Below are 14,872 nucleotides of genomic sequence, written 5' to 3'. Positions count from 1 at the left end.
TTAATGCTAATTACCTTTCTTAACTGAGTGCGATACCTCCCAGAGGGAGCTGTAGTAGAATACTTGATTTTATGGAATAATTGGGGGATTTAACATAAATGTGGTTTTAGAAGGTCAAGACCAAGAATGAGAGTTTTATTTTCTGTGTTCATGTTTCCGCAGCCTGTAGAAGACAGGAGGAGAGTCAGGGCCATACTTCCGTACACCAAAGTGCCAGATACTGATGAGATCAGGTAGGTATCCGTGTAGATCAGCACAAAAGAGACTTTTCTTGTCTTATACCTGACATACCTAATATTCTCACATCCGACCAGTCACTTTGTTAAAGGCACACTCCCAAGAATGATACATAATCTTTGAGACAGAGACGAGCACTGATTATTTCCTCACCTTACACATGCAGTCCATCCGTTATCTATACTGCTGATCCTTAAGGGTCGCCGGGGGCTGGAGCCACTCCCAGCTGACTTTGGGCGAGAGGCAGGGTGCACCCTGGACTGGTCGCCATCAGAAAGACAACCAATCACACAATCAAACCCACACAAGCAGGGAGAGAACACAGGCAAACCTGAAACCTCCTTGCTGTGAGGCAACAGTGCCAACCAGCGCACCACCTTGATTTCTGTTTGGCATGTAACAGGCATGCTCTTTCCTTCACAGCAGCCTGAAAGCACATCATCTGACTTGTTAATGAAAAACAGTCTTGTCCCCGTCATCAAGCTGCTGTAGGCACGCTTGCTGATGAGCCTCGATTTCCTAAATCTGATAAACATCTGTCTGAAGACAACCTCAACCGTGAGTCTGCCAGCAAGAAGCAGGCTTGACTGTAGTAGACCGTCATGCTCGTCAGATGTTATGAGTCAGAGGAGCCACCTGCTGGCCGTGCTGTGGTATTACAATTGACACAAAAAAAAATAGACACCTCGTGGTTTCTTCTGCTGGAAAATTTTAAGTTATAGATCTGCAGGAGCTCAAATTTCCTTCACAAGGTCACAGTAACAGTTCAGTAACGGAGAGATGATGTCAACACATGTTTACACATCTCTTCAATTTATTCTTTTTTTTCCCCCTTATGCACAGCAATTACATGAAGTGGTCGTTGGCAATTAAATTCTTGTATCTCATGATCCCTCCAATTGTGCTCTTACATACTGTAGATTTATAAAAACAAAATATGTATAAAGAGGTGTTTCAAATGGGGAACCTGCACAATGTCTTAACATCATCCCTTTTTCTTCATGTCCATTTGAATCTTCAGCTTCCTGAAAGGGGACATGTTTATTGTTCACAATGAACTGGATGATGGCTGGATGTGGGTGACCAACGTTCGCACAGAGGAGCAGGGCCTCATTGTGGAGGATCTGGTGGAGGAGGTGGTAAGTACAGCTATCCCTTAACTATAACTATAAGGTTATGTCTACATTTTTGTTGAAGATGTATATCAAAACACCAAAGAGAACTATATGGATTAAAGACGATATTCAAAGTGGCATCTGCATATTAAACATGGTGTAGTGTGGATCAAAAGAAACTAATGTGATGCAATTACAACATATCACACCAAAGTGGCAAATGCATAGCACCCAGGGTTGTGATATTATGTATGAGTACACAGCATAACAGGCCATAGATGTCACAAAGACTACAGTCACTGGCCTATTAGAGTTAGTGTGTTGACAGATTTCTGTTTCTGATATTTTTCAGGGGCGGGAGGAGGATCCACATGAGGGAAAAGTGTAAGTTGTATTGCTCTGAACTCACTTGTCACATCAGTAGGAACATTTCAAAGCAGGATTTAAAAGTTTGCATGCAGACTGTTCTCATTAGTTGTGATTCCCTATGCCGCAGTGACTTATTGCTCACTTTTATTTTTGTGAATACTTCATTTTTTGCTTTATACTTTTATACAACACATCAGTGCAGGATAATATCCACCCTGTTAGCTCAGCATGTTTGAATGTTTGCCTACATGAAACATAAGAAATTAGATTTATATCTTTAAGTTTGACTGAGTTTGTGACTCCACGTGAAAATCAGTGAGCCAAATGCCCATAGGTCCTGCGAGAGGATACAAGTTATTTACATTTTCTTTTTAATGCCTTTGAACAATGTGTAAAAAAAACAAAAGTCATTTTACTCAGATGTCCTCAACAGCAATGTCAGTAATTTAAGATTTCATTGTTGAGGGATGTTGTTGTTGCTGTCGGTTCTCCAGAACATCTGGATTTCTTTTTTCTTTTTTTTTTTGATTGAGCTAATTTTACTGTCTGCACCTCTTTCTTCCGTGGTCGTGGTTCGATCTCATGGACAGCTGGTATCACGGAAAGATCACCAAGCAAGAGGCCTACAACCTGCTGATGACAGGTACCATTCCTCTTCGCCTCTCATTAGGCAAAAGATATTAATCACTCATGACATTATCATACATTCTCTTTGTCAGAAATAAGTTATGTGCGTCAAAGTCCATTTATCAAAATACACTGCTGAGCGTGCACTCAAACCAGTCTCTTTCCCCCTCGCTCTGATAGTTGGCCAGGTGTGCAGTTTTCTAGTCCGACCATCAGACAACACACCCGGGGACTACTCCCTCTTTTTTCGCACCAATGAAAACATCCAAAGGTTTAAGATCTCCCCCACCCCCAACAATCAGTACATGATGGGGGGGAGGTACTACAACAGGTATGTCTGGCAATTCAGCGGCTGTTAATCAGAACAATATAAAGTACATGTATGTGAATGATATAAAATGATGTACCTTGCTCCGACTCTCTTACCGGCAGTGTTGACGATATCATCGATCATTACAAGAAAGAGCAGATTGTCGAGGGCTACAACCTGAAAGAGCCGGTGTCAGTGCAGGTAGGCACAAATGGCGGCATTATTGAGCCAGTTTAAGGCGATACTTTTGTCTCATTGGGGCGACATTTGAGGGGTGTGATTAGACATGAATGCTATGGCTCATACCCTTACCGCCATACGAAGTATTTAATTATGGATGGCAGCACGTACCAGTTTGGATGAAGATGAAAAGCTGGAACAAATGCTACCAGTACCAGTGTCACTGAGCTATAAATGTACAGTATAAATCTACTGCCATCAGACCTTCATTCAAATGTTGCCCCAGAGAAATGCTGAGATATAGCACTTAATTTCTCCAAATTGTGCAATGCAAACTTCCTCTTTTGAGTGAAAGATTTTTTTTTTTTCTCTTGTGGTTGTGTGATTGTTTGATTTGTTTTTGTGTTTACTGTAGCACCAAGAACAAGTTCTTCCCGACACAGTGGATGGGAGAGAAATTTATAACACTATCAGACGGAAAACAAAAGATGCTTTCTACAAAAACATAGTCAAGAAAGGCTACCTCCTGTTCAACAAAGGTATATCAAACAAATGTCTTGTGTAGCATTTTTAACAAAGACTTTTAGTAGCCCCTTGTAATATCATGAATGATATTACCTTAGCCGTGTCCTGTAGTCAAATCAGTCAGGTCTACCATTATAATAAACCTGTCTTTGGTTCCTCTCACCTTCAGGCAAAGGCAAACGATGGAAGAACCTTTACTTCATCCTGGAGGGAAACGACGCCCAGCTCATTTACTTTGAGAGTGAGAAGAGAGCCACCAAACCCAAAGGGCTGATCGACCTTAGTGTGTGCTCCGTGTACGGTGTGCATGACAGTCTGTTTGGCAGGTGAGGTGTTAAAATAAGTGCTCTTGGTCTAATGTAGTCGACAGGAAGTGCTGTCACTCAGTTCTGGATGATCAATAGCTCACACAGCACGCAAAAGAAATTTGACTGAAATGGTGTATCACACGGTTGAAAATAATTACAAATCTTCTCATCTCTTTTACTTTTTCAGGCCAAACTGTTTCCAGATTGTTGTCCAGCACTTTAGTGAGGAACAGTACATATTCTACTTTGCGGGGGAGGCTACAGAGCAGGCACAGGTAATACGAGCATCTAATAACTAATAACTCTCTTCACTAAACACGGTTGAATCACGGTCACATCTAAAGTCCAAAAAATTATAACTGTGCTCGGTTTAGAAAATCACTTGCAATGCTGCTGTTCAAAACTTCTGTCTGTGAAGAACCCATTGTTTTATTGTCCTAATTTTCACGTCATACAGGTACAAATAATGTGAACAGTTGCTGATGAGGTTACATTTCAGTTCTTACAGAGACCGAGCTCACAACTGTGTTTTTTTTTTTTTTTTTTTTTAGCAAATGTTCTCACAGTGTTCTGTTTTTGCAGGATTGGATGAAATGCCTTCAGACATTCTGCAGTAACTTAAGGAAAACCACTCAGCCGACCTCCAACAAGAGGCTAAGACAGGTACGTATCCCATCAGCCATTGCGTGTTTTTAGTCAAAGGAAAGCAGTGGATGAGTAATTGTAAAATCAAGATGTGATGGTCAGAATTAATTGAAGTTTAGCATAAACGTGGCAGGGTGGCCACATTATTAGAAAGACTTCTAATTGTTTGAGAGGTCCCAAGATGAATCAGTTTAACACTGAAGCCAAGTTCATTTATTCAAATTATGCACACGAAAAAGACTAAGTGACCTTTTATCCTGGCTGGGTTGACACTCACTGAGCTAGTTCATTGTACTGTCACCGTTAGACAAGTCAATCTTGTTGCTTTAAAGGCAATTAAGAAGGCTTAATATAGTTAATGCAGCTTAATTTAGGGGCTTATTAAACAAATGAACGACCACTATCATTTCTTTTTCATCTTCCCTTCTCACACCTGTTCTGTTCATTAACTGTTCCATATATTATTCAAAGTATTGAGCTCTTTCCCTCTCTCCCTCTCTCAGGTGAGCAGTCTGGTGCTGTATGTGGAGGAGGCCCACAAGCTGCCCGTCAAGTATTTCACCAACCCCTACTGCAACATCTACCTGAACAGCGTCCAGGTGGCTAAGACGCACCACAGGGAGGGGCAGAACCCCGTCTTCACTGAGGAGTTCATCTTTGAGTGAGTCTGTCAAATAATGCTTACTTGTATTTGCCTCCCTTCGATTCTTCCACTCTTCTTTCTCCCTGTCTTTTTTTTTTGTATCCTTTCCCTGCTTGTTTGCAGAATTACAGAAAGTCTGTATCTGTTGTTTCAGTGACTTGTCAAGTGAAATCAACAGATTCGAAATCAGCCTGAGCAACAAAACAAAAAAGAGCAAAGAAAGTGACATCTGTAAGTATATCTGGAAATTGAAATAAAGCACATTTGATCTCTTAAAGTCTCTGCATTTGCCTTACGTTATCTTTTCTTTCACAACTCACATCTCCCCCCACCTTTTCTGTGTGTCTTACTCCACCTCGATCCCTCCCTGTCAGTGTTCATGCGTTGCCAGTTGAACCGTCTGCAGAAGGGCCAGATGATCGACGAGTGGTTCCCTCTCAGCTCCCACGTGCCCCTGAAGGGCATCGAGCCGGGCTCCTTGCGTGTACGTGCCCGCTACTCCATGGAGAAGATCATGCCGGAGGAGGAGTACAGCGAATTCAAAGAGGTCCGCTCCACCAAACAGCGGCTTTGATTGCAGTGCCCCTTATTATTATTCACTTTAAAGAAGGACACTGACATCATTGTCGTCTCTCCTTCGCAGATGATCTTGCAGAAAGAGTTCCATGTCATCTATGCTCTGGCCCACGTGTGTGGCCAGGACCGCACCTTATTGGCAAGCCTCCTTCTGCGAATCTTCAGACACGAGAAGGCCGAGGCCCCTCTACTCAGGACTCTCAATGACAGAGAGATTAACATGGAGGGTAAGAAAGCGAGCAGTTATTAGTCCGTGGCATTAACAGGATTCTGATTAATGTTTCTGTTTGTGACTTAAAGTTGCTTCAGCTCAGAAGTATCTTCAAACATACACCCCATACACTGCCTTGACCCTCTCTGCTTGTGCTCCGTTACCAGATGAGGCCACAACATTGTTCAGAGCGACCACGCTGGCCAGCACACTGATGGAGCAGTACATGAAGGCCACGGCCACACCGTTTGTCCACCACGCTCTCAAAGACACCATCCTCAAGATCATGGAGAGCAAACAGTCCTGCGAGGTAAAGACCTACAAAGGAGTTTTCTCTCTTACACGCAGCTTTCCCCCCCCTGCATTTATCTGGGGTGAAGAGCGTGGCATTCATACCGCATCGATGCAGTCGCTCTGCACGCTGTCCATGTAGGTGCAAAGAGTCACAGCATCAATGTGGCTGAGGTCTCATGATCGCTGTGTGAGCTTTAACACTCTGCACTTCTTCAGTTCATACCCCCATTGAGACAAATCTCTAATCAGGGTCTAGGAAAAAAAAATACAAATAAGAAACATCACAAATACATTAATCAGTGGCAACATTAGACAGCATGATGTATGTTGCTGTTACTGTCGAGTAAGATGAAATGTTTCCTACCTCGTAGGTTCACAATCGCACATCGTGAATTCATTCATCTTGACTCATTGTCTTTGACCCCCCCCCCCTTCTTTGTCTCTCTCCCTCTTTCGTTGCTTGTTTTAAGCTGAACCCTTCCAAACTGGAAAAGAACGAGGATGTGAACCTGAACCTAGCACATCTCCTCAACATCCTGTCTGAGCTGGTGGAGAAGATCTTCATGGCTGCTGAGATCCTACCACCGTAAGAATACAAGCACGCTCACACACAGTATTGTCCTGATTTGTCAGTGGGTCACTTAAACTAGTCGTTCAAGCAAAAATTACAAAGCCAAAGCCAAATAGTTAGTTGTTGTCCCTCTGTGATGGCCCATCCAGGACACTGAGGTTCATCTATGGTTGCCTGCAAAAATCCGTGCAGCAGAAATGGCCCACCAACACCACCATGCGGACAAGAGTTGTGAGGTAAACACAAGCAATCAATGTTGGACAGAGTTTTATCTGTCTACTGTCCATTAATAATACATCTTTAATTGTAGCTTTTCATTTAGTGTTTATTCTCATTCAGTCTAACTCATGTCATCCATTCTTCTTCCAGTGGCTTTGTCTTTCTAAGACTGATCTGTCCCGCCATCCTCAACCCCAGATTGTTCAACATCATCGCTGGTGAGCAGCTGTTGAAAAAGCACACAGGGTCCCCGTTTGCCACGTGGGATATTACATTAACGTGTGTGTTTTGCTCCACCATCTCCTCTCACAGACCCTCCATCCTCAGCAGCAGCCAGGACCCTCACACTCGTGGCTAAGTCTGTCCAGAACCTGGCCAACCTGGTCGAATTCGGTGCTAAGGTATGGATTACGTACTTGCAACAGTGGCGTGCTGTAGAAATATTGTTTTGACAGCGGCTTCTGTTCACACTCATTCACCAAATGTTCTGTCTTCGAACAGGAGCCATATATGGAGGGTGTGAACCCTTTCATCAAAAACAACAAACACAGGATGATCATGTTTCTGGATGAGTTGGGGGTGAGTACTCTCTTGTTTTTCTGCGTGGAACCCGACCGATGCCTTTTCTGCACAAGCTCAGACGACTGTCCGCTGTGTTTGTAGAATGTCCCCGACCTCCCCGAAACCACAGAGCACTTTAGGACGGACCTGTCCCGGGACCTGGCCGCGCTGCACGAGGTCTGTGCCACACACTCAGACGAGCTCCGGACGCTGAGCAACGAGAGGGGAGCCCAGCAGGTCAGAGGCTGACCGTGCACACACTGGACGGTTTAATGGTGTTCTGTTTCAGAGGACTGACCCAGTTCCTGTTTCCCTCTCCGCAGCATGTGTTGAAAAAGCTGCTGGCCATCACGGAGCTCCTCCAGCAGAAGCAGGCTCAGTATGCCATGTCCAACAGCAACAGGTAGTACTGCACTCCTCCTCTCCTCCCATCTTCCCATCCTTCCGTCAAGTCTCCTCCGCCGGAGTGCAGCACAGAGGAGACCTAGCATGCTCTACCCTCATCACCATGGCAACCCCTCCACCATCACCCTCCATCATGTCGTCCTCCGATAGTCCCACCCATCCCCACCCACCTGCCATCTTGTCCCGTTCACCACAAGACAGCTATGCAACAGCAGCGGCAGAGTACAACAACCGACGCAGTACTTAAGACAAAAATAAATTGAAAAAAGAAAAAAAAAAAACTTGCACCAGTGACTGACATGCACAGGACATGCACATTTTTCCCTCATAAACTGTGTTCACGAGTCTGACATGGGTACATTTCATTCCCTTCAACACAAGGGCCAAATATTAAGATTTCAAAGAGGTTTCTTTGTACCCGCTGTGTGTTTTGATAGCACAGGTTGCCAAAGTGTACCCCCTCGCCCCCCCCCCACACCCACTTCCTGCTCAATATGAGGAAACTGACATGAAGAAGCTAGTTCTCAGTCCCCTTTTCTTGTAACTGGATTATGAGCGATGATGCTTTTTATACTGTAATTGACTGATTTATTTTAAGGTTGTGACAATATCCGCAAAGTGCTGAAACTAGCATTTCTGTCTATTTGTTTTTCCTTGCTTTGTTTTCTAGATTGGAACAAAGTCTTTCAGAAAAGTATGGTTATTTTATATTAAGAATAAATTCTCTTGCTGGAATCATGAGTATATAAGTGAGATGAGCTGAATTTTTTTTTTTTTTTTCTTTTTTTTCCTCCGATTGTATCAGCTATTTTTTTGATTATTTGGTTAAAGTCTTTTTTGAAACTTCTCAATGCCAGACAAGACACATAATCAGAGAAACCAAGTAAAATGAAAGTGTTTACAGCAGTAAAAAATTTTTTGAATAGTACAGACTGTATCAGACATGCATGCACTTATTAAACAGTTTTTTGTAAAGTAGATTATGGAGTCGTTCATTGTCCCCCGACAAAGGTGGAGAAACGCACGTACACAGTATCGCGTGGCTCGGTTATATTCTGTTTCTAATCTGCAGAAACTTTAAGACACAAAATGTAGAAAAATAGCTTTTATTTTTACTGCAGAGCAAAGGCAAACCTAAGTTTTGACAATATCTTGTAGAAAAGTAACACTCCATTGCTTAAAAAAAAGGCGCAATAAAGGAACTGAGTAGCACGATAACTTAAAACATGGAACCCAAAACCATTTTTGGGGCAAATGCTTATAACAGGTCTTCATCAGTCCAGTCCTGCAATAAAAAAAAAAAAAAGAAAAAGTTAATTTCAGAAGGATTTTACAAGAAATATGTAGCTTGTGTAAGTTTGCCTGTAATGCAAAATATCATCCCACCTCTTCTGTCAAACGGGGTTCTTTAGCTACATGGCCGTCCTCCTCATATCCTCTCTTCCGTTTGCTGTAACATAAAAATAACTTTGCAATGAGCCGTTGAATAAGTCGACAGGTGACAGGAGAGCAAGCTCAGAATGGCCTTTTGTGAACATTTAAGAATCAAAACGTGTCTTTGCAATGTGGAACCGTTGGTGAACCCTGTTCCTTACATTCACTGTGTGCGACCGAACCCCCTTCCTTCAAGTCCATTTTGTCATTTTAGGAAAAGAATGCGGCATCTTGTTTCCACCACGCCTTCATGAATCACCACTGGTAGTTGTAGTTCCACATGTCTCTTGAGCGTGTAACTTCATTTAGACTAGTCCACGCCGTGTGTGAATACATACATACATACATGCAGCCCTGCTGTCAGAAGCTTTTCTAATACGCACCACTGTGAAGTGACTCTCCCAGCATGTGTCTTTCACAAACATGTCCGCTTTATCTTACAGGACAGAGTGCACCATCATGTCACTGGCTGCTGCCATCCAGGTAATGTGAGTTTTACAGATTCCCACCTGAGAATCAAAGTGTGGTAGTCAGACCACGCAGCCAGCCAGCCAGCCAAAGTGAGGCCTCATCCCATGAGGTGCCTGACCGAAGACTAAAGTCAGTTTATATTTATAAGCATGTGGCCTAGATTCCTGGCAGTTCAAACGCAATATGGCCGTTCTCCATGGGAAACCACTTGCTGCATATCTGAATACTGTCCTTCCAAAGCCCTTCCCAAAACGCTTCAGACACTGACAGTATGTTGAACTGGTTTGAAACATGACAAGTCTTGTCACCCAAAACCTCGAGGAGGAGATGATGATGATGATGATGATGATTTCTATGAAGATGGACCTGCGACACAGCCCGCTGCAGAAAGTGTGTGAACTTCTTCCACCCTGGTATGCCTGCCGCTCCCTCAGAAGTTTGACCGGTTGTGGGTTTTTTTTTCGTGAGCGACCTGGCGCCGGACAAACTGGGCGCCCTGATCAACCGCTCCTGTCCTCGGACGGAGCTTGCGAGGAGTTCAGGGGAGGCGATCCAAAGCATTGAAGTAGCATTTTCTGCCGTCATCAGGGAATTTAAACATAGCACCTCTCTCCAAGATGACACAAGCCTTAACTCCCTTTCTACGCTCCGCCCGCTCGCCCACCTCACCCCGATTTTATGGCAAGCTCTTCCTCCAAACCATTACCTTCCACTGTCTTTGTGTATGAACTACCACGGCAGCACTGGAACCACTTGTTACATTTTTATACGCTGCTTTGTTCGTTGATATTATATACTTTAGGCTTGTATAGAAGTAAAAAGGTGTTTGTGTACGATGTAGCCGAACAGAGCTGAGAGCTAGTCTAAGAGTTTGTAGGAGATATGTGTAACCTGTCCTGTGCATGTGTTAACCCCGAATTGATCCCGCTATAGCGTGTGGGCCTACATATATGCTGCTCTTAACAAACCGTCACCTGAACTCCCTCTAAGCCTTGAGCTGTGAACGAAAAGCTTTCGTGCATTTTGCCGTCTTGCCGTCCCGCGGGCGGAGTCTCAGTTACACCTCTGCACCGACTGTTCCTCATGTAGATTCATCCGGAAGAAGTCATGCCACGCACAGATTTACCAACTTCAAACTCACAGGCGTTAAAAGGGGTTGCCACCCCCCCACCCCTCCCCCTGTGTGCCTCCTGGTGACTCAAGCAGCTGCAAAGTCTGAATCTGTGCCTGTCATAGCTCGAGAGTTTACCAAACTGTTTACTGTAGTTGCACTTACGATACCACGGACCTCACCGACCTCACCAAGTGTTACCGGACAACTGGCGACAGATAAATGACTACGAATGAGCCCAAAAGTCTCCTCATCAGCAATACCACTATCAGCTGTGCTCTTATGGTATGGATGATGTAGGTAGGAGTGTGGCGTGCCGTTGTACTTCCTTTCTGTATTTCATACAGCTGATGATGTGTTCCTTTTTATTTTTCTACCTGATACTGAACCTTGAACCTTTTGCATCTTAGATACCTGGCTAAAATAAAACTGTTACTATGTATGACAACGGAAAGCTTGAGTTGCTTACTTTGGTGTGTGTGTGTGTGTGTGTGTGTGTGTGTGTGTGTGTAATCTGTGAGTGATGACAGAAGCGTGCACATGCCAGTACCAATGTACTAGATCGTGGTGAAATTATTATTTTAACGTGATTAAATATTGAAACTAAGAATGTGCCCACAAGCACGCTACACTCTGTCCTGTCTTAATATGCAGACCAGATGGCAGACATTTAATTTGGCTTCTCAACTCCACATTAAAGTCACATTTTCTGACTTTTAACGTACAGTGTATAGTGACATTATTATAAGAAATCTCTCTTAATACTCTGGGGGGGCAAAAAAAAAAAAAAAAAGGAGCAGGTCACTTCATCTCCTTACTTGCTTGAACTGCCGAATTCAGCATGAATCCTCTCCAGCTTGTGTTTGTAAATGTTCACCTCCTCCAATTTGGGGAGCTCATACTTCTTCAGGAGGGTCTTCATGCCTGGATGGACGGAGAAAACGTTCGATGAAGTCACAAGCGAGACTCGCTCCGTAGCACAGTGAAGCTCACAAACAGCTCAGTGTCCCCATCTTGTGGTGTCAAAGCGAAGGTGCAGCTTACTCACGTCTCTTAGAGTCGTACATCTTTGAGAGACTCTCTTTGTCCCCCTTCAGTCCCAAACATTCGGTCAGGTAGCTAGGCATAGGACACAAACAAAAGGGGGGGGCCAGTCAACCAGTCAGTTCCCAGAACCAATCGCCTTTTCACACATAGACTATTGATTTCAAAATGATTACCTGCAAACAGGACAAATCCAGGGAAAATACACACCATATGTACCAACAGGTTTTTAAATAGGTACCATTCTGTGTTTGTGGTCCTGCCTCTTCATCGGTTACTCATAGAACAGAAACTTCAAATTGTATCAACAAAAGGGAAAAAAAAGCTACAAATTTCATTCATTCATTTGATATTTTTGGTAAATTTAATACTATTTATTACGACATAATTACTGCAAAAGTTACTTTTTGAAATTCAGACTTGCACGCCTCATGTCCCACCTCTCCATGTTGAGACTGGCTCTTGAGGCGCTGTTCAGAATAGCTGTTAGAGCGATCTGAGAGGGGGGGAACAGCAGTCCGGCGTCTGTCATGGCTGCCTGCGTCAGGAACTCATCGGCACTCTTCCTCAGTGACTCTGGGTTCTCCAGCGTGGGGTACCTTGTCTGAAATATGACGTTCATGACAAGGCAATGGTTATTAATTGGAGGACGCTGTGTCAGTTTATGAGTACGGCAGTAACATTCAAAGCTCGCCGGGCGCCCGCCCACCTTGAGGTCGATGAGCAGGCCCTCCATGGGTCTGTAGGGATTGTGGACCACCAGGTGGAAGTTGAGCTGCTGGATCAGCAGCAGCTCGTTCTCCAGGATCTGCTCCAGCACCCGCTCCTGCCCTGCCGGGGTCTCCTGCAGGAGGTTGCCCATGAACTGGGTGCTGGACACGTTAAACTCATCCACTTTGCAGGACAGGTAGGCACACGTCAGCCTGCAACGGGAAGGCAAGTGTGAAAAAGGCTGTCCAAAACATTTTTACAGCAGTTTTGATGATGTATGCATAATTTACCCAACAGCAATAACACACCTGGACATGAACAGCACTAAAAAAAAAACATCAACACCAGAGTAGTAGTGGTACAGTAAGCAAATCTTTTTAAAGTCATTGGCACTACAATTTCCTTCCTTCAAGAGTTGCAATGTTACAGTTTCACAGAGTGATAATAGAAAAAGTGTTCTCACAGTAACTGCACGGTGTAGAGCTGCAACGATTAATCGGGTTGTTGTGAACTAGTAAATGAACCGCTACCTATTTGAATCATTTTTTTTATTTTTAAAACAAAAAGAACATTCAAATTCTCTAATTTAAGCTTTGAAAACGTGAGGATTTCCTGGTTTCTTTAGGCCCCTATGACAGTAAACTGAAGTTGCTCTGCATTGTGCACAAAAGCACAAATCTGAAGACGTGACTTTGGGGGGCTTTGGGAAACAGTGATCTCGATTTCAACTAACTGATGAATCAAGAAAACTGAGCCACTGGTGAATCAATAATGAAAATAATCATTAGCTGCGGGCCCTAATATGATGTGGCAATCCTACAGCCCACAAGAAATCGACTGTAAAGTTGACATGGCAATGACTTATTCAGTCTTGAGTCTTTCATAATTTGATCAGCCACTATTACCTGCAGCGAGGAAAAGCTTGCTAATTTAATTTCCCCTCAAACATAATCGCTGAGTGCACTTTGTTTTTTTTTTCTTTTCCCCATATACTAATATTGCAATCCACCCCCCCATGTTCAGCGGTACTCACATGATGATCCTAGGGTGGTACTCCATAATGGAGTTGTTGAGGTAGAACCTTCTGAAGTACATGAGGGCCGTGCCCTGCAAACACGTGAGGCACACACGGGTCAGACACCTGCAGGCAGTGGGATCACGTGGCTCACACACAGATGAAATTAAAGCTCATACACACCACAACGGACTTGGGCATCGCGGGCTTGAAAGCATTGCAGAAGTCCAGCATCCTCCGCTCATAGTGTCTGAATAAGACGTCTTCCTCATGCCGCTCCAGGAAGACGGAGTCACTCACGCCGGGCTGATTCACGCAGAGACACGGAAAGGGGGGTGAAGTAAGCTGTCACACAGCGGCTTTACTGTTCTGCATCACCTGTCTCGCACTTACCTTCCCGCTTTCCTGCGTCTTGTTACGGAATTTCTGATTGGCTTTGTATCTCATTTGCTCAACTTCGTCTTCACTTTTGAGAATCCAGTATTTTCTCTGTGAACTGTTGTGGAACATGGCCGCTTCTGCGAGAAGAGAGCCGAGAGCAAAAACGGGTTCAAACGCAACAGTGGCAGAATATAAAAAGTTAACCTGCAGCTCCGAGTGTCACAAGTCTGAGCTAGCGTCAATTAGCTTACTGTATTCGTGTCTAAATATACGCTAGTCCGTTCAAAGCCCGGTGCCTTCGACTACGGCGATGGTGTGGCGAAGCAGCAGGAAGCTGAGCACAAAACAGCCTCTTTAAATCCGCGTGAAACCCCAAAATAATTGTCTAAAAACATAAACACTAGCAATAATAAAGTAGATGCGCGTCGCCACTCTATTGCGTCAAACGTTGTCCCCTTTTGATGACGTATCAGTGCCGTAATTTAGGATACAGCGCGCAAAAGAAATTAAGGTTTCTCTCTCTCTATCTAACTCTAACTTTCTCACTCTCTCTCTCTCTCTCTCTCTCTCTCTCTCACACACACACATTGCAAAACTCAATCACATTTTGTTTTATTACGGTTTGTTAGTTTAGTATTAGTAGTCTAGTCTGTTATTATAAGACGTAGACGCCCATTTTACCTGTAAACGTAAGAAGGGGTAAACTGCTTGCATTTAGATCACAGAAGATGCTGTGTAATTGTTTTGTTTTTTTGTTTCAAACATTTCAAACGCAGTTAATCCATATATGTGATATATATTTTTTAAAACTAAATACACCACAGGACCCCTTTTTTGTCCCACAGACTGAGACACGCCATCCTCTTGAACACTGCCATGAAATAGACATCCACAAACACAGGCCCACAA

General features: G+C 43.8%; 2 protein-coding genes across 2 annotated transcripts in view; one reads left to right on the top strand and one right to left on the bottom strand.

Annotated features, from left to right (window-relative positions):
• The window catches only part of LOC139203472 (ras GTPase-activating protein 1-like), a 28,259-nt gene extending 19,503 nt beyond the window's left edge, over positions 1–8,756 (top strand). The window contains exons 4-25 of the mRNA XM_070833232.1: positions 163–233; positions 1,259–1,376; positions 1,705–1,736; positions 2,312–2,364; positions 2,529–2,679; positions 2,781–2,859; positions 3,254–3,377; positions 3,533–3,689; positions 3,859–3,946; positions 4,254–4,334; positions 4,820–4,977; positions 5,114–5,190; positions 5,334–5,506; positions 5,603–5,762; positions 5,914–6,056; positions 6,511–6,626; positions 6,761–6,847; positions 6,981–7,048; positions 7,143–7,231; positions 7,332–7,409; positions 7,494–7,628; positions 7,715–8,756. Of these exons, the coding sequence (XP_070689333.1) occupies positions 163–233; positions 1,259–1,376; positions 1,705–1,736; positions 2,312–2,364; positions 2,529–2,679; positions 2,781–2,859; positions 3,254–3,377; positions 3,533–3,689; positions 3,859–3,946; positions 4,254–4,334; positions 4,820–4,977; positions 5,114–5,190; positions 5,334–5,506; positions 5,603–5,762; positions 5,914–6,056; positions 6,511–6,626; positions 6,761–6,847; positions 6,981–7,048; positions 7,143–7,231; positions 7,332–7,409; positions 7,494–7,628; positions 7,715–7,798 (2,322 nt within the window). The 3' untranslated portion in view covers positions 7,799–8,756. The remainder of the gene's footprint in view (positions 1–162; positions 234–1,258; positions 1,377–1,704; positions 1,737–2,311; positions 2,365–2,528; positions 2,680–2,780; positions 2,860–3,253; positions 3,378–3,532; positions 3,690–3,858; positions 3,947–4,253; positions 4,335–4,819; positions 4,978–5,113; positions 5,191–5,333; positions 5,507–5,602; positions 5,763–5,913; positions 6,057–6,510; positions 6,627–6,760; positions 6,848–6,980; positions 7,049–7,142; positions 7,232–7,331; positions 7,410–7,493; positions 7,629–7,714) is intronic.
• Positions 8,757–8,768: 12 nt separating this feature from the next.
• Positions 8,769–14,395, bottom strand: ccnh (cyclin H). Its single transcript, XM_070833233.1, has 10 exons — positions 14,215–14,395; positions 13,976–14,100; positions 13,766–13,888; positions 13,601–13,674; positions 12,566–12,779; positions 12,297–12,460; positions 11,861–11,931; positions 11,631–11,736; positions 9,183–9,246; positions 8,769–9,081 (listed from the first exon to the last, which is right to left on the bottom strand). Exons 2-10 carry the CDS (start codon positions 14,090–14,092, stop codon positions 9,055–9,057), a joined length of 960 nt encoding a protein of 319 aa, XP_070689334.1. The 5' UTR covers positions 14,093–14,100; positions 14,215–14,395; the 3' UTR covers positions 8,769–9,054.
• Positions 14,396–14,872: the final 477 nt, after the last annotated feature.

This window comes from Pempheris klunzingeri, chromosome 7 (genome assembly GCF_042242105.1).
Source record: "Pempheris klunzingeri isolate RE-2024b chromosome 7, fPemKlu1.hap1, whole genome shotgun sequence".
Classification (NCBI taxonomy): Eukaryota; Metazoa; Chordata; class Actinopteri; order Acropomatiformes; family Pempheridae; genus Pempheris; species Pempheris klunzingeri.
Note: the sequence above shows the minus strand (reverse complement) of the source record. Positions and strands in the feature narration are given on the sequence as shown.